Here is a 24,341-nt window from a genome sequence, read left to right as displayed (position 1 = left end):
ATACCTAAAACCACAAGAGATCAGAAAATAAATTAAATAAATCATTGTATTTATATTTAATAATTATAATAACAGAAAATAGTTCCATACTGATAGAAATGTGAATCTCTACTATGAGAAACTCATGAAAGGCAGACAGCCACTAAGTTTCAGCCTGTGAAACACTTTATAACATACAGCAATGTCAGACACATTTAACTAAAAATATTTGAAATGCAAACCCAGGGAAAAATCTAAATTTATTCTGTCAGAATGTGTGAATGATGGTGACATTAAAGTTTCAGCAACTATGAGCACAAAACAAAGCTATAACATTATGCTGCTAAATAAACCCAGACTCTCTTCCCGCTGTAAAATTTGACTGGACTCATACAGTAAGAGCTTTAGTCATGAATGCTCTTGTTATCTGCTGGGATACTTCTGCTAGATGCACAGTTTAAGCCCTTACATTGTTTAAACTTTATTAAGTCATCAACAGCCTGCACTGATGCCCCAATATTTAAAAAATTAAACTTAGTTAAACTTTTTTGTGTAACTAAGAAATTGATTACTTAACATTCAAATTAAAAATAAAATGTGTTTCCAGGGTTTCTGCTGTTAAATTATCTGAATAATAAATGTAGGGGTTGGTGACATAAACAAACAACACTGACTCTAATATATGATGTGTCTGCAGTAGTTACAGTAACAGGTCAAGCACTGGTTTTATGTAAATGTGTTTTTGTGAGAAAAGCACCACCTTATGGTGGTACCTTGGATTTGCATGAATAGAGCCTAAATAGGGGCAGTAACTTTGAAATGTATACACCCCCTGTCAGGCAACAGAAGGGGGGCTGCTAATAGAAAGCTGAAACTGCATAGCATTTGGGTTATGCCGACACCTCCCTGACAGGCAGCTAAGGGCAGCAGTTCAGAGCCGCTCCATCTGTACACAGTCTGAGTACCTTCATTAGAGATTCCACTCCAGCTGCACCCTGACATCATTAATCAGCTTTAGATTGGGTTTGAATGTTGGCAGCCCAATCTATTAATGATTTGATATGCCACAAACCAGGACAAGCCTCTGGTGGGAAGCATTTACCACCGTTATTTCTCTTCCTTGTATTGGTCAGTGGCAACTGTGTTTGTGACATGAAAAAGCATGGTTGTCCCCTATACATGAAACAGTACATACCAAAGGTAGCTGCAATAAAACCAGAGGCTCAAACCCAGTGTAAGCACCTAATTAGTAAAACTAGCTGGAATATACTAGGGTAGGTAACTAGGGTAATTAGAGGGAGTTTAGTAAATTGAGTGACTAGGGATGTGATGTCTTTGCCATATACCAGGATAGTTTAGCTAGATAAAATAGTTTGATAAAAACTAGTCGGTGAGTGGAGCTGTTAGTTAGTATGGATTTAAAATTTTAAGAAGTCAGAAACATTAGCAGTGGAAGGAATGCATGGATGAGTGACAGGTTTGTTATGCATTGTGCAAATGCAAATAGGGTGGATATATTGAAAGCAAAAGACAAGCGCTATGTAGGCTATATTTCTTAGAGGACCAAAATGACACAAAAAATAACTTGCGTTATTGAGATTTATTTTATGGGAGATATGTTTTGTTTTCAGATGCCAAAACTAAGGCAAGGAGAGACTCCTACAACAAGGGAGGGGTGTCACACCACTTTAAAAAAATATATATATATTTATAAGAAATATGTATAGATTTGTCTTGTGTGTTTTATTGTCCCCTTTCCAAAGTCCACGAAAGAGACCAAATTATCAAATACTCTCACTTTGTCTTTTTCTCTCCATCAGAAAGCAGATATAGCAATTGCCCCTTTGACGATAACCCTTGTTCGTGAGGAGGTGATAGATTTCTCCAAACCCTTTATGTCTTTGGGAATCTCCATCATGATCAAAAAGCCACAGAAATCCAAACCGGGAGTCTTCTCTTTTCTTGACCCACTGGCCTATGAGATCTGGATGTGCATTGTCTTTGCATATATAGGAGTTAGTGTTGTTCTCTTTCTGGTAAGTGATTCTGCTTATGTGTAAGCTCTCATGTGCTTAACTGTCACGATGACCTTTAGTGGTTCCTAACGTGAACTTGCATGTATATTCTGCCTGAGATGCTTGGACTGAATGTTGTTAAAGCCTAAAAAAGATTAAAAATGCAACACGTGTGTGTGTTTGTGTGTGTGTGTGTGTGTGTGTGAAGTTTATGTAATGCATCACCATGGATGTGAAAAGTGTTACTGAACTTCACAGATACTCTTGAAAGGGCCAGGGGCTTTATTAAAATAACACAAGTACAGATTTACAGATTTTACAGAACTATGGAGAGTACTCCCACCTTGATGATAAAGATGATGATAAAAACATCTACACATAATATCCTCTTGTTACCATTTCCTGTGATGCCTAAATCAAATATGCTGTATGCAGTATGTTTGCAGAACCCTTCTCTGTCTGTTTGAACAATGACATTTCTGGCTCCTTGATCCAGCACACCTACTCACACAGGGCTCCTTCACATGCTCTAACCACATTTATAATCACTAGAGGATAATTCTTTCTTTATCTTCAGACTTGACCCTTATTTTCCTCAGTTGTACTTTATATTTAGTGGCAGTAATCAAATGCTCGAATGCAAACTAATGCAAATACAAAACTAAAGTTTTTTTTCACATATGAGCTCCACACAATGTCTGCAGAATCTGTCTTGAGCTGTGGATTCACATATGTGACACCCCGTGGGAGTTGGATGCTATGCTCGATCCACACATTCAGACATAATGCAGACATTGTACTAGAGGGCTTGCAAGACAAATTAAAATGAAAGTTATGTCTTGGCCATCTGACTCTGACATTTGCACTCTCATATGCAGCTTCTCTGACTGTGAAAGCAGCCTAAATTGGTAAGCAGTTGATTTCACCACAGAGTGTTGATAACTTGGGTTTGGCAATGTTCACTGGCAATCACAGATTCATTGTAGTGACAAGCATATCCCTAAAATAGACTCTGTTCTTTCAGGTGCTGGTAACAGAAAAGTGAAACACTGAAAAGCTTCCTGTTTATAGACCAGACTAAAATCTTGTTTATCGGTTGGTGTGAGATCACCAGCTGTCATTACTTTGTCTACTGGGACGACAAATACTTTACATAACACACAAGTTACATTCTCAGTTTTCAGACTATCTCCTGATGACACTCATAATATTGCTTGGAAAAAGCCACTAAGAGGACTTGATTTAGGGTCTTCAGTACATTTTAATGTATATATAGTATGGTTGGAATTACCTTTCTTATGCGTGCTGCATATGCATACATCGTTATAAACCACTTGTTTTTAACAAGGTTGCAGTTGAAGCTTTTCATCCACAATAACAAAATCACACACCTGGGTAACTGCTCCAGAAATCATGTGTGAATGTGTCACTGCCTGTAGTGATTTGACAGCTTGTTAAATGACCTTTCATGCTCCCTGTGCATTTGACATTTGCTAGTGTCTGTACAAAATGTATTGTATGTGCCTTCTCCTGTATGAAAGTCAATATTTTATATCAAAGCAAGAGCTCGTTTTTCATCTAGTAGAGTCCAACAATGAAAACTAAAGCAATTATAAAGCAATTACTCATCGTGTTACTTTGTAGGTATCCAGATTCAGCCCTTATGAATGGACACTAGAGGAGCCAGAGGATGGAGTGTTGCCTCTAACTACTGAATCCACCAACGAGTTTGGCATCTTTAATTCCCTTTGGTTCTCTCTGGGGGCTTTCATGCGACAGGGTTGTGACATCTCACCAAGGTTTAGTATTCTTTTAAGCTATCGGATCTGATCCCACTTTATGAGACCAGCAATAATAGCATACTTAGATGTGTTTGTCTGTCCAGGTCTCTGTCAGGACGCATAGTGGGGGGGGTGTGGTGGTTTTTCACACTGATCATCATTTCATCATACACTGCCAATCTGGCTGCCTTCTTGACGGTGGAGCGAATGGTTTCTCCCATTGAGAGTGCTGAGGACCTGGCCAAACAGACAGAGATAGCATATGGTACCCTGGATTCTGGATCCACCAAGGAGTTTTTCAGGGTAAGGACTGCTTCAGCACACAAAAATAAACATGATTGTAGGTGACCCCTAATGTAACATACAGTTTTAAATAAGTGTTTCCCATTCATGCCTTCAAGTGCTTGAAGGCAGGAAAACTTTAATTACAATTCCATTGCAATGGAACATCATAGCAACTTGCCCATTTCACACTATGCCACCTCTCAAACTCTAAAATAGCTTTAGTGTCCAAAAATGTGTCGGTTTTGTCTTAATTTAGTGATGTTAGAACTTGTTTATTTAACATAAAATTCAACCTTTAGGACTATCACTTCCTGTTAACATGGAGTGAGCGATCCACCACCCACATATTCTAAGCAGTGTTCAAAACAAACGACACCTTCACAGTAAAGTTAGTGGACTGTAAGCAGTGCTTGAGTTCCTTTAGCAGGACAAGGATGAATAAGAGTGAGGAAACATTTTACAGTGTTATTCAAAATTGTAACCTGTCAAATGAAAAAGCACAAAGAAAGACGCTAGTTTTAAATTACTTTGTTGAAATCGGATTTCTATTATTTCTAATTACTAATAAATTATTTTTCAGTGAGGTATAGATAAGTAAGAGACGTCTTGTGTTCAACACACAGGAAAACACAGTGGAAACCCCTAACAGACATAAAATGTTATTTAAAGAAGGTTCTTTGAATATGTTTTTAAAAATATGTGTTCCCCCACTGTTAATTGCAACCACTCTTTGCCAGCTTGCCAGTCACCACATCCAAAATGGATGAAAACTGCACTGTTCCTGTAAAAACGGCAAGCTGGTATTTAAAGATTTACACATGCTTTTGAAATTCACAGTTTGAGGGGAGAAAACAATGTTTCAGTCTGCTTCACCAATTCCCCTCATACACCAAAGTGCAGTACGTGTACCCTGCACTTTTGGACTGGACTTGTCACAAACATGGCAGCCCAGCATCAAGCATACCTTGATTCTATTTTGAACAGTCCAAGTAGGACAATATTCACATTTTCTACAAATGCAAAATGCACTTTAAACCACACAGTTTGCTCATAATGTTCTTTAATCACCCTTGGATTAATGAAATGGCTCAGTGTCTTCTATGGGTGTACTGCAAGCTCGCATGAATATTGTCTTATCAGGTTAATCTCCTACAGAAAGAATTTTTTGTCTTTTTTGTCAAGGGACTTAGATCTAAGCAGAGTTGAAGGAGGTGACAGGTGAATGAATTAGCTTCTTATGAACACACAAACATCAGTTGATGCCCTCATGTCCACTTATGGGGGACAGAGACATAGTGTTAAAAACCTAAGAAACATTGTTAAGACGCAATGCAGTGTTATGGATGTTTGTTGCTGGATTCTAAGAAAGACTAGTCAGGTCTTTGATTCCAGTTGAAAAGTCACTACTCTTCAAAAGAATCATTTTCAACATAATGTGATTTTATGTTTATACAGTTGTCTCTTATGTGGCCTTAACTAGCAACACATGGGGTTTCCTCCATCTTCCTCATTATGCTCTTCACTTCCTGCGCTCCATCTGAATTTGTACATCATAATAGTCACAGTACTGCCAAGCTCCAACTGTAACCACAGGTATTTGGCCTGTTGGTAGTAGTTTATTAATTGTTTATTATTGTAGTAAAGATTTCATAGTAAAACATAAAGAATATGATAGTGAGCTGACGATGCATGACTTTCTTATTAAAACTACAGGGAAGGCATTAATTACAAAGCTGCAGCTAGGCCACTGGCATTGTGGTCACTGAGAGAGGCCGTGGCTGCTGCTCTCTCTTTAATAATCACACTTAATAATCACAATAAACACTTATGATGTAATTTGGTTGGTTTCACTTCTACAAATTGCTAGTTATTTGCGCCATGTCTATTGGAGAAATTTCCACCACACTGATTTGTGCTTAAATTAAACAAAATTAAATTAAACAATGCAATAGAACGCAAAGACACAGTGCAACCCAGTGCTGATCAAACTTTTGTGTGTATCTCGTACCCAAGAATTATGAATTATTAGAAAATGGGCCCTAGACACAGGTGTCTAGTTTTGTCTCCTATGTCTGTTTTTTTGTAATTTTGTGTCTGTTTTGGACAGTTTTAAGTCATTGTTTATACGTTTTCCATCTTGTTGTATTTGTCTTTGTGGTCATTTTGAGTCTTTTAATTGAACAGTTTCAAAAGAAATATGAATAGTAATTCTACAAGCTTAGCTCATCAAGAAGTCATGTGATAGTTGGTCATTTTACTGTTTGAATGTATTTAGTTTTTGTTCTTTTTATGAAATAAAATACTTTTAACAAATTAAAACAGAAAATGATAACAAATAACAGATAAATTACCCAGTAAAAATAGAATGAGGAAATGTGAAATCAGGAAAAGATTAGGTTGTATTAAAATGCTAAGCACAGCTTCTGCGGGTCTGAGATCAAATTCCAAAATAACTTGCTGAGCTTGAATGTCTCTGGTATCAAGCAAAACTAGTGAGCTCAATTTTGCTAAACCACCAAGTCTACACAAACATTAACAATTTACTGCATAAACAATATCACAATATCACATATATATCACATTTTTGCTTCAGTAAATACAGTTCTATAATTTTTATTTTGTGTTTTTTTTATGTACCTTTTATGTTAGATTTAATTTGAACATCTGCAACAGTTAAGATAAAAGCAAAAAAAAAAATTAATTTGTGTAACCATCAAAATAGATCAAAACAGAAGAAATTCACCATCCTTATTTATTAGGGCTTGGTATACTCAGTATAACTTCAAGTACATTGTGCTTAAGGGTATTAGAGTGTGTATTAAGTTGTACAAACTCAGTTGTTGTACATTATCTTTATGTGTTTCTTTTTTAGCGCTCTAAAATTGCCTTGTTTGACAAGATGTGGCAGTACATGAAATCTGCAGAACCTTCAGTCTTCGTGAAAAAAACATCAGAAGGGGTCCAGCGTGTCAGAAAGTCCAAAGGGAAGTATGCCTACCTGCTGGAGTCCACCATGAACGAATACATTGAGCAGAGAAAACCCTGTGACACCATGAAAGTTGGAGGAAATCTGGATTCTAAAGGCTACGGCATTGCAACACCCAAAGGATCCCCATTAAGGTGGGTGGATCAGTATAACAATGCTAGCCAACCTGCACTGCCATGTACCATTCACACTACTAACCTGCTGCCTAGCATACTGTCTCTCTCCCCATTAGCACACGAAATCTGTACACACTTAAAAGTTTAAAGAATAAATTAATGTAACAGCCTTGTCCTTCAGCGGTGGTGAGGGGGTTTCAGACAATCCCTCATCCAGTGTTCTACAGTTATGATCAGAATACACTGGCTGACCCCACCTGCTGTATTAGTCAGGTGGTATTTAGCCACTGTATGAGTTGTGGGTTCATGTGTAATCCTGCTCAGGTAAACAACCCATTATGGGGAGTGATGTAGTCTAGTCCCAAGCCTTAGTGCCTGTTGGGTGTTGCAGTATGCAAGTGTGATGAATGAGGCATGGCAGCTTACTCGTTGTTATAATAATCCACCTACCCTGATGACATCATCTCAGTGGTTTGTATATTCCATGGTTACCACCCCTGACCAATGGCTAGTGGTGGTTTCTGTGACAACTGGGGGAAGGATGTTTAAGTTTGACATTTCAGGTTTAAAAGAAATAGTTCATCACAACCATTCTGTAAGTAATATTGTGTTGGGTATAGAGTTACTTTTATCATTTTAATTTGCTTTGCCATAAAATGATTTAAAGGGATACAGTAATGAATATGAAACATTTCCATTTCCATTAAATAGGATTTTATAATCTATTTAGTAAGGTAAACTTAGTCCAATGCATTTATTGCTAGAGCTTTGAATAATATGATGAGCTATATCTTTAAGACCTGAATCAAGGGATAGTTGCGTAAGATCTAAATATATTGTGTGTGTGTGTGTGTGTGTTTGTCTTGTCTGTCTGTATGTATGTTTGTCTAAGTACTGTATGTAACTGTAGTTTCTCCAGAAAATTTCAGAAATTAATTCTATAAATTTGACATCAATTTAAGAATTTGAGATATTGTTCAACAAATACACATGCAATTAACTCATTCCATTTAAACTGAATGCATATAGAAATTCCTTTTTTAGACAAACGGTGTGCACCGTGGAGTTGTTTATAGCTAATATTGCCTTTAGGGTTCAAACTGAGCCATGTGCAAGAACTGGGTTCCGAATCTTTTCAGGAATTATTATTTTTTTTAATTCAGGAATTATTTTAATTGACTTAAGAACAGTCGTAAGGCCTTTCAATGGCTAGATCTGATCTGACCAAACCTCATCTTTTTCTATTGTGTCACATTGGCCATTCTGTTACGGCAACAGCTAAACTGGCCTGATGTTTAAAAAAAATGCAAATCAGTGATTTAGCGCAGAATGAAAGCACAGTTTAAAACATACACCACTCACAAAAAGTTAGGGATATTCGACTTTTGGGTGAATTTATGGAAAACGTAAAAGGTTCATGCTAAAGTGATATCAGATCATGAAAGTAGGGCGTTTAAGTAGAAGCATGCCATGGTAATTTATTCTTCTCGAATAATTGAATTATTGAAACAAAAGCTAACAACAGTGGTGGGTATACTACAACAAAAAATGTCAGTGTCTCAATAACTTGTCAGTTGGTAGGTGCCATGTTGGTCTCATGTCAAAATGTGAACAGCATGATGAAGAGGACTGTTTAAATACAAAGTGTCATTGAATGAGAACTTTTAGTGGTCAACCCATGGATCAGACATAAGTCATGAATCACATGGTGGTTTTTGCATTTAATCACCTTGTTAGAGAACAGCGTGTTCTGCAATAAATACTGAAACATTGAACAGTTAGATATTTGCATTCAAATGTTTAGAGAAGGTCAAATGCAGTTCAACTGCAGGTTATAGTGCATTTTAGGTGCAATCTGGAATTTCACCCAAACGTTGAATATCCCTAAATTTTTATGAGTAGTGTATATGTTATTCACTGCACTGAAAAGGATTTGTTTCTAGAAAGAGTGTTTGTTAAAAAGTTCAGTGTCAGGAAGTATCAACATCTTCAGACATGTTCATTTTGAGTTAGTTGACAGTAAAACAAAATAAAATAACATCATACTTACGCTTTTTAATTAGTTATGTTAACTCTCCCTTTTAAATAAATATAAATATAAAAAGGAATACTAACCACGTTAGATGTTATCCGAGTTCAATCTGCAAATTGAAGGACATGACATTTTTCTTTTTGGTTCTGTACTCCAGAATAATGGGTTATTTTTATAGAATTTAATAAAATGTATACACAAATCAGATGAATAGTGAAGGAAATGCATCTACATACATTTCGATCCCTCATTTTATAAGAACATCATTGAACAAATATAGTAAGTAATATTCAGTATTGAGCATGCTGTCAGTAGCTTGTGTTCTGTGACCCATAAACATCAGCATGTGGTATCTTCCCCAGTGACGCTACATTATGTCTGTACAGCCAGTTTCTTGTTTCAAACAAAGGGACTGATATAGGTAGTCAAAAACATTTCAGTAAGATATGTGAACGTAGGTCAACATTTTACCCCAAGATATTTTCTAGTTAATTAATCTATTATTTTGGAATACAGAGGCAATTAAATGAAAATCTATCACTGTCCTAAAATTACCTTATACAGGTTAAGTCACACTTCATCTTTATGTCTTAATTTAAATAATGATAAATGTATGTCTGTGTGTTGAGCTGAATGTCATTGTTTTTTCTCACATTGTGTCTTTTCAGCATACTGCCCATGGCTTTATGGTTGTGTCCACCCTGCCTTCTCTCTGTATTGGTGTCTCTGCCAACAGTTCTCACAATTAACTTTCTTTTACAGATTGTTATTATTGATGATTGCACTTATCTGAGTTTGTCGAATTTGTAGTTAAAGCTTCATTTAGTGATTTTTGAATAAGAGCTTTCCTTTCAGCGTTATCTGGCTAGGCTGATTAGGCATAATTATGTCAGGCAAAAAGGTGTTCAGTCATTTGAAATATATTCATCAAAGAATTGTGTGAGCTGAAGTACAAATAACACAGGAAGCTATACTGCATTAGTTAAACCATGAAGAACAACACCCGAGCTTGAGCTAACTTCTGAGTAAAATGTCAGAATGTCATCTCTTTCTTAAAAGGTTTGAATTATCTTACCCAGTAAAGTATCTAAGTTTACTTTGGTAAACTTTGGCTTTGGCAGTGGTTTTTAAGTCCCATTAGTAACCCCTTAACACTATGCGACTCAAAATATTACTTAATGGAGCTTTAAATCCAACCCTATGGTATCTCTACTATATGACTTTTGTTGTTGTACTATGTCATGACAGAACCAGAGACAAAGAACTGTTTTACATATGACCTCAGAGAATTCAGCCTTGTCTGGAGTGGCCTTTCAGACATGTAACTGACAGCAGGCATTTGCCTGAGTGAAAACCGTCTTCGCGTGTGAAAATCCACTCGATTTCCATCCGTTCGTTCAGCGCGCACAGGAGCCACAACGTGATATAAAATATAAGTTGTGTTTTGTTTACAGCACATTAGAGCCGTGCATCTAAAAAAGGTTAATCATCATCAAAAAGGTTCTATCATTCAACTACAGCAGCAGTTGAGTGATAGAAACATCATCAACACACCCACTCGCTTAATTTAAATCCTCCCATTATGCTGCGCACACAAGCTCAGGCAAATAGGTAATATAGTTTTAAGTTTCTGCAGCTTTCAGTTGGCAAAACTCTGGTTGAAATTATTACTGAATTCCTGCGATTAGGATCTTTCACTTTTTTATGTCTCTGCTTCTAGCATGATCACAATGTTGTCATTTAATGGGTTTCCTATGTTTCCACTATTAACAGTTAAAATTGGTGATGGGTTATATTGTCAATGGTGGGTTCAGTTCAGAAAGAAACGCTGAAAATTCAACTACTCTTTGGCAGTTTACAGATTTTAATCTGTAAACTGAAGACATTTGGGTTTGAGTTCAAAAGACGAATATGAGAAAATATATGATTTAAGCTTTTACTCAATGGAATTTACACCTAGATACGTTAGGCAACAGATTCCTGCACAACCCTTACCTTCTGATTGACTGAACACAACCGGAATTAGGTAAACAGCAGTGCAGGGGTTGTCAGAAAACATGCAGGGCTGCTGCACTCGAGGCCTTCGACACCCATGCTTTAGGTGTTACCTTAGCTTCTTTCCCTGTCAAACAGATTATTCACAAGTTCCCTTTCACAGCATCTTGAACTTACTCTTTGGCCTTTCTGTTCTCCTCCTATCTGGCAGCTCCATCCTTATTATTCTTTTCCTACACTTTTATGTACATGCCCAAACCAGTCTTGCTTCTTTCACTTTGTCTCCAAAATGTCCTACGTGTGCTGTCCCTCTAAAAATACTAATTCCTAACCCTTGCCCTCCCTCTCACTCCCAACAAAAATCACAGCATCTTTAATTCTGCCACCTCAAGCTTTACCTCTTGTCATTTGTCATAGCCACCATCTTCAGGCAATACAAATTTCCATTTAAGTCCGCTCCAATCACTACTCTTTTTTTTCCTTGGCTATGCTTTTCACCACTTCATCTAACTTGCTCCAAAAATCTTCTTTCTCATCCATCTCACACCCAACATGCAGGGCATATACACTAATGACATTTATCATTACTCCTTTGGTATCCAGTTTCACTCTCCGGATTTTAAATTGGCAATATCTTCAATTCAATAAACTCTATATATACACTCTTACTATATTCTGCCTTCAAGACTATCCATACACCATTTGTCTTTTTATTCATGCCATGATAGAACAGGTTGAACCCATCGCCAATGTTCCCGTATACCTTTCTCATTTCCATCATATCAGCCAGCTCTCTTCCTTCACCTTTCATAGTGCCAACATGTACTCTTACTTCTGAACTCCTCTGCTTTCTCCTCTCCTGCTGCCTCCAGATATATCTCCCCCCTCTCTTTCTCCTCCATTGCCCAACGGTATCAGAGTTACCAATTGTAGCTTGCAGGTTAACAGTACTGTTGCCAGTCGTTGGCCTGGACTAAGCCGATATGGAAATCTAATTAATGATCGGCATTGATTTTAAGATGAATGCCCTTCCTGATGCAACCTTTACTATTTATCCGGCCTTGGGACCAGCACTAAGACTTCACTAGCTTGTGAAGCTTCCAGGGCTGGGTCTTTTTTACCATCAAATGTTCAAATGTTCATCTTTAGATTTTAAACCCAAATGGATTAAGTGCATAGCTAAAACAAATGAATTTGCCTTTCCAATCAAGTACTATTTAGGGATTATATACTGTGGTCACATATTCATGGCTACCCGCTCAGTATTTAAGTTGCTAATTTTATACTGTATTTGAAACCAATCAGATCTGAGGTGAACTGAGCCCAGCCTTTGTTATAAGTACCATTTTAAACTACACATTATTACATATACTACATAAATACACACAGTACATAAAATTTGCTATTGACAAGCTTGCTTGATTTACTGGGGCGTGAAATACCACACATCATTAGTAACTATTTCACTGCCTCTTTGTCTGCCATTTCATCATGATTGTATAAAAGGCTCTTCCTGCTGGATTTAGACGCTTCAGAGTATACAAATAATCAGGTCTATAAGATTAGAAAAAAAAATGAAAACAAACATGATAACAAACCACTGTCTTATGTTAAACTTTTGTACAAAGTTAAGTGAGTGTTTAATTTTGCTGTAGTGTAAATTAGTGAAATGAGAAGAAAAGAAATATTTCAAGCATTCTTGGAAATCTGAAATCACAGATATGTTCCTGGTATGTATAATTATTATATTAAGTAACCCAAAATTCATTTTGTACTATTGGGTGTTTTACTATGGAAAATATAGGATTGCATTAGATTTTTTGAAACGATAAATGTTGATCAATGTAGGGATTGTCACACGTGTTAGCTTCTAATTCTACATAAGCCATAAGCCATTAGTGACCTTCCTCTGATTGGTTCTTTCAAAGGCCATGCTCCTGGTGGCATGGATCATCAAATCCTGATGGTGTACACCTTTACACCAACGATTTAACTGACAATCCAATGGTACTGCTTGTGGCTTGCTTATCTTGGAAGTTGGCCAGGTCATTAACAGCTGATCAGGTTTCCTGAATTATGCTGACTTGTTCACATGTACCTGAACCTGGTGTGTAAAAAGTTGAAACCACCACTGTGGGGCTCAATTCAACGCCCTAGGAAGTAAATTTGTATTGGGCTGCAGACATGCCTTAGAATCCTTGATGTAAACTGCAAACATTTGGATGGTAAAAACAATTCTGTCTTAAAGAAGAGAAGTTTATCCTCTGCTGGCTCAATCAGCTATTGAGTTTTCACCTGGCCAAAAATGGGTTATCAGAACAAGAGATATTCCCAATGTCATCACTATCTTCACTTTAGCTGGAGTGATAGAGCTCATGCTGAGAGGACATAAATGCCTGTTGTCAAAGTCATGAGGTCTCAGCTTTGGGCTGTTTGTCTGTTTCCTAGATGCCTGTGTGGCATCACCTTGCTTTCTCCATGCTGCTGCAGCTACAGCAGCAAAGTTAGCCTTGGGTTCTTGAGGGAGACACAAGGGACATTTTTCTTGGGAGAAGAATAGGCTGAATACTTTCTCTTTCTCTGTAGTAAGAGTAGTGTTGTCTGGTTTAGCCAAATCCTTGAAGAGGTTGCACATCGAAAACCTCTGCCATTTGTGCATCAAAGTTTCCGGATAGCCCTCTAACCTGAAACCTGTACTCAGATTTGAGGTCACTAAAATTATTAAACATATATTTCAGAAAGAAGATTATTGTTCGGGTAAAGGTGAGCCACTCAAGGTTCAATTGCACCAGTAACATCTTGTTTCTTTTTCACAGGTTGGAACTGCATGCAACAAGTAGAGCTAGTGTGAAGCTTTTTACCATGTTGTAGGAGGATAATTTGTTTCAGACTGTGTGCAGACCTTGTATCAGCTGTTGCAAACTGGGGCAACATCATCAGTTGTGCAGGGAGGTCTGGACTGCAGCTGACGGGTGTTAGTTGTGAATTTTGCTGTGGCTCGTGACAGGAAAGAGCCCTGATCATCAGGCACTACAACTCTCAGGCTTCTTTTGGGACATTTTCTGGCACCAGTGCACATAGGGAACATACATTGGGGTCACAGCTAGTAGAGCTTAGACATATTCAGCCGGGTTTATTAATGACCAGAGATGGAGGTCAATGCATCATGCAGTACCTTGAAAAGTACACCACCATCTGCTCTCAATAGACAACACTGTTAAGGGTTAGACCCACAGCGGGTCATTTGTCTGCATGTTGATTTGGCATAGTTTTTACATCGGCTGTCCTTCCTGACGCAACCCTCCCCAATTTCTACTGGGCTTGGGACCAGCTCTGTATAGCTGGGGATGGGAATGGGCTGTTGCTAGTTTAGTGTCTTGCCCGCAATTAGGGAACCCAATACAGAGAGGCTGACTTAGCACTTAGTGTGGCAGCATGTTTTGCTGGATTTTACAGAAGTAGTTTTGTAGGAGGTTTGAGGCAAATCCCACAGAGAAAACCCAGACAGAAGTTAGTTAAAGATACTTTTTATTATACAGGTTTGCTATTTTTCTGCCAGCTAAATGTCAATAGAAATTGATATGACACAACTTAATCCTTTCTTTATAGACATACCATTATGTTTAGTGATGTTCCAGAGTTAATATCCCACTGCTTCATGGTGTAGCTAATCAAATTTATGCTTCCATAGTTGCTGCAGCTTTGTACATGTCCTTTTATTCTTGGAAAATATGGCTTGCTTATAATTTATTTGATCTAATGTCACTGGACTCAAAGATCTCAATTATTTTTTGTCACCATAACACAGAGCTAAGGGTTAACGCTACAGAAAAAACTTTTCTAATAACCAGACGAGCACAGATTCATTTTGGGCTTTGACAAGTATATCTTACAATTATGTTTTAAGATATAATATGCTGCTGGCAACTGTCATTGCCAGGTAAAAATTAGAATGACAAATAGATGTTTTATGTACCAATGCTTGCTAATAAGCAAGAGCTAGAGATTATTAGTGGATCCTCTGAATTATTTGATCAGAGTATTGTGATTTATCAGTTTATAGCTATTTGAACCAAAATCTTTATGGTTCACACTTGTGACCTAAACATACAATTGCATTTCCATTATTTGTTTTCATGGTTATTCAGCAGGCTGAGCATAGCTGCTAAGGCATCTTAAAGCTAAACTAAAGTAACGTTGAAAAATGTCATACTAAGGAGAGATAGCATTACAGCTTTGTGTCTATTTATGCTAAAGATTAAGAGTTATTAACATGCATACCAGCAGGAGGACTGACATTGACAATAACTGAACTGCTAACAGCAACTGTGTTCATGTAGAAATGCGGTGAACCTGGCGGTGTTAAAGTTGAACGAGCAGGGGCTGCTGGACAAACTGAAAAACAAGTGGTGGTATGACAAGGGAGAATGCGGCAGCGGAGGAGGGGAGAGCAAGGTTAATACACACACACACGCACACACATACAGTATGCACTAAAAAACATTAATTCAGGTAACACTGGGTTATTACATGTAAGAAATTCTGAAGAAGTAACACAGTCGTAACACCACATGTGAAAACAAAAGCTAGTAGTGTTAGCAATATAATGCACTACACATACTGTAAATATACAAATACAAATTATGCATATACTGTAGATACTAGATTTAGCAGTTGTTAATAAGCTTCACCAACATGTAGTGTTATAGTCTGTGCTGCTTCTTCCAATGATGTGTTGCACCCTGTTTGGTTGAGGTCAGGGTTAGGGCAGGCTCTAAGGGCAAGGCCAGGGTCAGGCGACCTCACACCAGATGGCAGCAACACTGCAATAGAAGGGCTGTTGATAAAGAGTTTGTACATCCTGGCCAAACTCTGTTTATCTATGGCTCTGGTCTGGAGGAATACTGCTACTGAAATAGCAGAAAGGTTTTTCACTGCGGCGTCTCTCATTCTCTGTCTCAGTGGCCAAATCAAGGGGCCTTGTTAGTATCTTGCATTAAAAAATAAAGAGTTAAAATACCCAATGCTCTAAAACATCCCCCTCCTCTTTAAATTCAAAGCAATATGGCAAAACTTGTCAAACTAATGTTTAATGTTTTATCATACATGTAATGTGAATAAATAAGCCTGAGTCCTGGGCCCCGTCTTGGTTACTAGACAAGAGTATGCGAACCGTTGCCCCACTAATAACATAAGATAACATTTATAATGATGTTATTTATGTTATTCCCATTGAAGAGTGCCAGTAAACCTTGCCGTTTTGAAACTGAATGAGCAAGGGACCCTAGACAAGATGAAAAACAAGTGGTGGTACGATAAAGGAGAGTGTGGCTTCAAGGACTCTACCAATAAGGTTAGTTGTATTTGTCTGTGGATCCATCAAACACACTGTTCTCATATGTAACGTGCACAGAAAGCTTGGTTTTGTATGTATCAGGAAAAGAAAGCATAGCTGCACTGTATGATTACAGTATTTGTGTATCTGTATTTGTAATATACACAGTATAGGTTGAATATTACAGCTTTAAGTTATGCCAAAGACACCTTAGGTTTAAGAATATGGGCTCATTTACCACAATTGTAAGTATAATTTTGAACCAAAAAACACATTGTGTTCTGAAAACAAAGTTTACTAAGTATTGGCAGTTGTTGTTGCTGTCATGCTGAACATTCACCTATTTTGTCTGTTTCAACACACCATATAAAGCCTGTCTGTCTGTTTGTCTGTCTGTCTTAAACGCTATGTAGACAGAATGATCACACATTATATACAAAGACACTGATGTGTCGTTACATGACAAAAAATTGAAAGGGATGACCATGTCTGTAGATTTAAAAACATTTACATGGGTTTGCATTTGTACCCATAGTCTTCAGAGGGCACTTTAAATTATTTCAATGGTCACTAAACAAAGCACCTGTATCGTATGTTCTACATTTAGATTTCTGCATATGAGTTAATTTATTCATATGAGTCCCTGACTGAGTGACATGCAAATAAATAACCTACAAATGTAGCCATTGGAAGTGTCATGGTTTTTGTGTGTGGTATGTCCACGGTACCCTACTAGTGGTGAGGGGTGCAGTGTGTTTAATTAAGAATTAAGAAGGAAATTATAAGAAATTATAGCCCACTGCAACATGTCTTGAATGAATGAATCGATACATTTACCTACAGACCTATGAACACTTGGCCATTACTAAAAGTGCAGTGCTTTAATGCCAGATTTGTGAGTACGAGTCCAACATTGTGAACAAATACCAGCAATCAATCAGCTTTAAAGTAGTTTCATTACATATTAAAATAAGTTTTCCACTCTTCCTCTAGTTGTAAGCAGAGGTCTACAGATCATCAGTGTTAGACAAACTACACAGATGCTTGTGGTGGAAATCCAGCGCACTGTAACAGATTGTGTGTAAATATTTTTAAATGTTACATGAATTGCTTGGATTAGATTTGTTCATCATGTTCTTTGGTAATCTTTTACTGGGCATGGTTTTGGTGTGAGATTAGCTGGAGCAACTCCTCCTTTCTCATCTCAACATGCACTGCAGCTAATTTTCCACGCAATGACAAAAAAAAGTAATTATTTTTCACTATAGTTAAATATTAGAAATCACTTAAAAGCGATTTTTCAGGCTCAAAGATGTTTAATTTTCATCCCAGGACTGATGCTGTGTTAAGTTTTGATGCGGATCTCTCTGCTAGAGAACAAGCGACTGGTTTCTGGTGCTTGCTCGTTCATAGCATTTTAATATGTTATAATTTTGAAAGATAAAAGTTGTTATCAGCTGTAACTATTAATGCAGCCTCTTTTCTTCATCTTTTCCTCCGTAATTATTATTATTATCTCCTCATAGGCTAATGTGTGTCCAACATGTAGTCAACAGTGTTGTTTAGAACAGTTTATTTTAAACTAATCTAATCATGAAAACTAATCTGAAGCTGTTTGTAAAGAATGATCTGTGGTTAATAAACTACCAGCGTGATCCAATTCCTGTGTTAATGATCATGTATTAGCGATTAACCAGACACAGGAGAGGTGGGGAAGTAAATGTCCAGAGCCTTTTTGGGTGAGATGGACGTGAATATAGATTTAGGATTTTACAAATCCTGTCCTGCCTCGGTGTCAGACAGTCTCCCTTTTAAAGACTGAAAGCAGCCATTATGTCTGAACCGTAATTATCTGTGGGATTGCTTGATAAAGTCAGATTAACTAGAGCATATTTAGGTTCCTTGAAACTTTGTTTGGGAAAGGTTTGCTGGTCTTATGCTTCTTAAATAATACTGGATATATCTTCTACTCCAGTACCTTGTTGGTGTACAAATACACTAATACTGGTACGGTACATTGTGGTAGGGACCATGATTTGTGCATGCACTGGGTGCTGCAAGTCTGAGTGCAAGCTGAGCGCCACCTACAGTCCATATACTGCAAAGACATGCTGTCCGGCAAGACAAGAGTGAAGAACTCACGCGGCAGAGACTGACACTTTCAATGGCTATATCTGTAGAATAGAAGTGCATTGACTGAACTGTATGAGTCATACATGGGAGAATGGTGGTGGTTTTACCATCCTACTACATAAAAAGGTAAGATAGATGCGGCAATATTATAGGAGGGTTTTCGAACCTGTTTAGCTAAGTACTTGTACAATGACACAGTTTTCATTATTTTGGCCCTGTGACCACCCACATGGATTTGAAATAAAACAATTAGGAGGTGTGTAACCAATGTCAAATAATTATGCCAAGTGAGCAAACAGCAAACTCCTCAATTATCTTTTATTGGTTATGCAGCAGATCTCTGTGACCACACTGATCTGGATGCCAGCATTGTTAGACCATGCTGAGTTTAGTTGAAATTAAACTTGCTAATACAAATTTTGCATCAGTTAATATACATAAATGTACATGAACGTCAAACTCCGGTTGGATTGATCAGAGGTTAAACAAGGAATGAACAATTGCTTTACACACGATGCAGGATCAAAGAAATGCTTCTATCCAAACAGTATAATATTATTCAGGTTTAAGTCAGAGCTTTTTAACGTTTGTTGTTTAACGTTTGTTAAAAAGCTGGACTTGAGACATCGAAGAAATCCAAGAAAACAATGGAATTAGCTATCAAATAATGGTGGAACATGACCTACATTTTAACTCCTTCTTATGTGTGGTAGGAAAAAACAATGTTGCATTTTTGGCACTTTTAAATATTAGAACTGTGGAATTCAGCAATCAATCTGCAATGAAAGTATGTAATTGCTGGTAAAAAAGCAATCACTTTACTATTGTGAATTGTAGAACTATGTGATATATGTTAAGAATGTGATTTGGTAATGACAACTGGTCAGACCTAGTTGATCTTGGTCAGTCCCAGTCTGCACTGATGGCTGGCAGAGAAAATCATTAAGTATGTGCTTTGCAAAGGTTATATTCTTTAGTCTAAAGATCGAGCCTCTGTGAGTTGTTCTCAAAAATATTTTTTTAACATGTTACATATAGTCTGTGCTTTCATTCCCTTTACATCCATGACTTTGTTTATCTTTTCATCTTTTGTTTTTTATGGACAAATTGTGAAGTTAAAAAGGGAAAATTCCCACTCTCACAGGATTTGGGCATGAATCTATCTCCTGAATGTCCAGCTGTTCTGACCAGTCATCAGGTGTGCCCCTCCAGATTGTCAGAGTCTAGAAATCTGTGATCTGTGTTCCCAACTTTAGTTAATTAGGGCTGTGCGATATGATGAATCCTCATATGCCCATTTAGGTGGTGTCATATCCCAGTAATGATACATATCACAATATAGCACATATTCTGTAACATAAATGAATAAATATTCAATATAAAGTGATTGCATGAAAAGGAGTAATTGTTTGTTATTTATATTATTATTATTATTATTATATGTTATTTTTTATTAAATTACTGACTCATTTGATTTTTTTGCTTTGCTTAGAAAAAATGCCTTTAGAATCACTCAAGGACTCAAAACTATTGTGATGTTTATTTTGACATAGTACATTTGAATTAAAATGTATCTTTCCTCTGAACTCATGCTCTGTTCTGCCAAAGTGGCCCCTGCTGGGTTTACAGTCTGCTAGCATGAACCTGTATGGTGCGTTTTAATTCCTGTGTGCCTTGAGTGGGTTAGGATTGATAGTCACAACGTGTTAAAAGCATTATGCCCTGAAAAAGTGTGGTAATATTTTGACAAGTTTTCGGAAAGTTAGAAGATAGGATAGAGCAGGTGCCAAGTTTTAGCTCATTAACCAAATATATAGAGGTGAAGCAGAGCACAAAGTTGCAGATCCTACTGTAACTTTGAACATGAGCATTCATTTACATACATTGTAAAATTTCGGCAGTGGCACACATCGATTTAAGGCTGGTCGTTTAATGCACATAGGAGAAAACTTAGGAAAAGTTAGAAAAATCATAGTCAAAGCTAAAATGTACTTAAAAAACATGATATCCTGTTTAGCTGTCATTCTTATTGTGCCATTAAGTATAATAAAAAAGTTTTAAATACCAACATATGGAGTTCAGTGTGTTGCCCAAACTACAATTCCTGGACAGTCCAAGATAACTCCAACCCCAATTCCAAAGAAATTGGGACAATGTGTAACACCTAAATAAAAACAGAATGCAATGATTTGCAAATCTCATCTCATGGTAGAACCATATAGTGTTGTCTATTTCGAAAGGTCCAGTTTAAGAGTAGACTGATTTTCAGTGATGCACATTACGGACCTTAGCGATGAACATGTTTTTTCGGGTCTTTATATTGCCTTTTCTGATTTGAGGTGTTTTGGCATTGGCAAGTGAGGACAACTAAGTTTTCATCTGTTAGACTGAAAGTTTATTCTAATAAATCTGCAGGGATTTTGCTGAGATCTAAATGTTGCAAGGAAAAGTGAGTGCAGTGTTTGCAATTTCCTGGTTTTCTGCATCAACTGGTCATTTAATGTGATCTGATCTTCATCAAAGTCACAAATAAATAACAACAAACACAATATTTCTGCATACAAGAAACAAAGTTATGGTGGAAAATGTAATGGCAACAGTTTTATAATAACTGGTTGCCCCCCCTTTGGTAGCAATAATCTCAAGCAAGTCCTTTCGGTAGCTGTAAATTAGACTTGCAGGAGGATTTTGGACGAGCATTCAGAACAGATTCAGCCTTATTCTTAGGACATCTGTTGTGAACGGCTCTTTTGAAGTTGTTCCACGGCATCTCTGTTAGGTTAAGGTCTGTGCTCTGACTGGGCTACTCCAAAAGGCAGATATTGTGTCTCTGGGGCCATTCTGTAGTAGATTTATTTTGATGTTTAAGGTCATTGTCCTGCTGCATCACCCACCTTCTTCTTACCATCAGCTTGTAGACAGCCACCCTGACTTTATCCTGTATAACACCTTGATAAATTTGGAAATTCATTGTCCCCTTCACAATGGCAAGCAGTCCAGGTTCAGAGACAGCAAAGCAGCCCCAAACCATGATGCTCCTCCCCATTGTAGTTGAACACATTTTTTTCAGTAGTGTTTTAGATACAAATTAACAACTCTTGTTCTAATTTTTCTCATTTTTACATGACTTTTTCATGACTCATATCAGATGATTCTGCTTGTGAATAGCACAGTGACACTGGTTAATTGTTCAAGGTGGTACTTAACCATACCTCCATTCTCGGTTTATTGATTGGACTCCAGGTTTGCTAACTCTTGACTCCAGGTAACATTTGGTAGCATCAGCAGCCTAGTGTTGACATTACTTTTTCTATCACCAATCTGTATGTTTATTTGGTTCTGTTGATCAATACACACATGAAAGGTCATGACTGTTTCTGTTGTATCAGCTTAGAAATATTGCATTGATTGATACCTTAAGAAACAAAAACGCACTGTTAAGTTGCACACATTGGGGACACAAACTGAAAAGACCAAACTGCCGGCAAAATTTACAGATTGTAGAACATATAACAATAAAGTTTTTCTACAAACTTTAAGTTGTGCCAGCGGTTTGATCTTTTCAATTTATGCAGATAACCAGGAAATTGCAAACAGTGTCATAACTTTTTCAAGTGACTGTATACAAACACACGCACACAGACACACACACACATACACACAAATATGTACTACATACTAAGATGCATACTGATTAGCACACAGATTTTTTTTAATACATGCAGGTCACGTTTCACCTGTTTGTCTGGCTTTGCTGTCCTCATGTATAGCTGTCATCTACCTTTATGATGAGAAAACTGTGCAGACAGGGTAGTTTAGACTTATACTGTCAAATAAAGAGAAAATGCTCTACTGGTATTGAGTCTGTAATGTTAACTGTAACCATAAAATCGAAAATACCCCACTAACCAAAAATTTTTTTGGTGGGATGCCCTCTTTTTTCCCTTGTGTGTTGTGTATCAGGAAAAGACCAGCGCTTTGTCTCTAAGTAACGTAGCAGGAGTCTTCTACATCCTGGTTGGAGGACTTGGTCTGGCCATGATGGTTGCGCTAGTAGAGTTCTGCTACAAGAGCCGTGCTGAGGCCAAAAAAATGAAGGTATGTCTATAAGGAGCAGTTAAAAAAAAAAATTTTTTTGTTTAATTGACTTTCTGCACTATATACAGTCACCTTCGAAATTATTGGGTTTGCTAGGCTATTCCTTAGTTTTTGCTGGACATAACAGTAAAGACAGCTTCAAGGTAAAAATATGGATACAAGCAGTGAAAGCTTCAGTGAAAGCCTGAAAATATATTTTAAAAGAAGATACTGACTATATGGTTATCTCACTAGGTAACATGCTTGACGAAGTAACTGCAAACAATCAATTGATCAAATGTGGCTGATCCAGTAAAAAAGGTGGTTCTATGTTGTTTATTCTATTGAAGTGTACAGTCACGGAAACTGTCAATCTCTGCTGCATCAATTCATGACTCTTATTACAGGTGCTCATCTTTTGTGCCGCGCAATGACGTGATTTCAATCTAGTTGGAATAGGGTCTAGCAGACAGGTTATTAGTTTAGATAAGGTAATAATTGAAGTTAGCTCAGTGAGATCTATGGGTAAAAAGTCGTCTAAAAGGGATTGGGGCCTTATTAATGATTCTATCACTGTTATACATGAAGATCTATCTGTAATATTTGGGGGGAGGATCTGGTGAATTCTTTCTCTAATAACTACAATTTTATTTCTAAAGAAAGTCATGAAGTCATTGCTGCTTAGAGTTAAGGGAATACTGGGCTCAACAGAACGATGGCTCTTAGTCAGCCTGGCTACAGTGCTGAAAAGAAACCAGATTTGTTTTTGTTTTCCTATATTAATGATGAATAATATGTTGTTCTGGCATCACAGTACGTAGTGAGGCTGCAGAATTGTCAACAAGCACATCAACTTGTGCAGGAGTAACATTAAGGTGGCTACTTCCCATTGTATTGACATATGGTGAAGCAAATGATTAAAGAATCGTTTCTTTAAATTTGTATCATCTGATGTAGTGGAATTTAAAGGTTATCAGAAAATTTTCAGACAGAAGAGAATTAAGGTGTTCAGATGAGGGAGGCTGCAAAGGAGCTGCTCCAGCTAATCAGACACCAAAAGCAAAGATGATCAAACATTGCCCTCCCACAACCCAAACAGGATAAGCATGACAGATTATGGATGGATTGATGAATGTCAATCACTTCATCTGACAAAGTCAACATAGACACACGATTTATAAAAGAAGCTATTTAGTAGATCAGATTTAAAATTAGTTTTCACCAGACAGTAGGATTCAGTACTGCGGACTAGGGAGGAGGAAAATACTTTGCGACATCTGGTGGCTAAAAGGAATTGAAGATTTTAGGAGCCTGCTTCAGAGTTAAACACTTCATTCCTGACAGAACACCGCCAGTAGAGTCCCACAGACATACAGCACACAGAGACTTACAACACTTTGAATTACTACATCTGTATATAGCATCAAATACAATTTGAAATTCTAAACTTTTATCTGATATTTGGCGGTGACTCTATAATACTATTTTTGCAGATAAATGTGATATATAGGTAAGATTCTGAATATAAATACTATTTGTATTCATTTACAAAGGTGTGAGTCGGTTGTGAATCTTTCTGTTAATTTTCAAAACACTTTGTGTGCTGT

General features: G+C 37.2%; 1 protein-coding gene across 8 annotated transcripts in view; it reads left to right on the top strand.

Moving 5' to 3' along the window:
* The window catches only part of LOC137124065 (glutamate receptor 2-like), a 68,113-nt gene that overhangs the window by 30,420 nt on the left and 13,352 nt on the right, over window positions 1-24,341 (top strand). For 4 of the 8 annotated variants that reach the window (XR_010913904.1, XM_067498688.1, XM_067498689.1 and 1 more), the window contains 6 exons: window positions 1,800-2,015; window positions 3,639-3,793; window positions 3,880-4,078; window positions 6,933-7,180; window positions 15,530-15,644; window positions 22,621-22,755. Coding sequence is in view for 6 of the 8 variants with exons in the window: in XM_067498688.1 (XP_067354789.1) it covers window positions 1,800-2,015; window positions 3,639-3,793; window positions 3,880-4,078; window positions 6,933-7,180; window positions 15,530-15,644; window positions 22,621-22,755 (1,068 nt within the window). In the remaining 2 variants the exon portion in view is untranslated. Of the gene's footprint in view, window positions 1-1,799; window positions 2,016-3,638; window positions 3,794-3,879; window positions 4,079-6,932; window positions 7,181-15,529; window positions 15,645-16,427; window positions 16,543-22,620; window positions 22,756-24,341 lie in introns of those variants that run through there. The other 4 variants (XM_067498691.1, XM_067498687.1, XR_010913905.1 and 1 more) reach the window with 3 other exon arrangements.

The sequence above is a fragment of the Channa argus genome, chromosome 3 (genome assembly GCF_033026475.1).
Source record: "Channa argus isolate prfri chromosome 3, Channa argus male v1.0, whole genome shotgun sequence".
NCBI classification, from domain to species: Eukaryota; Metazoa; Chordata; class Actinopteri; order Anabantiformes; family Channidae; genus Channa; species Channa argus.
This window is presented reverse-complemented; position numbering and strand designations above follow the sequence as displayed.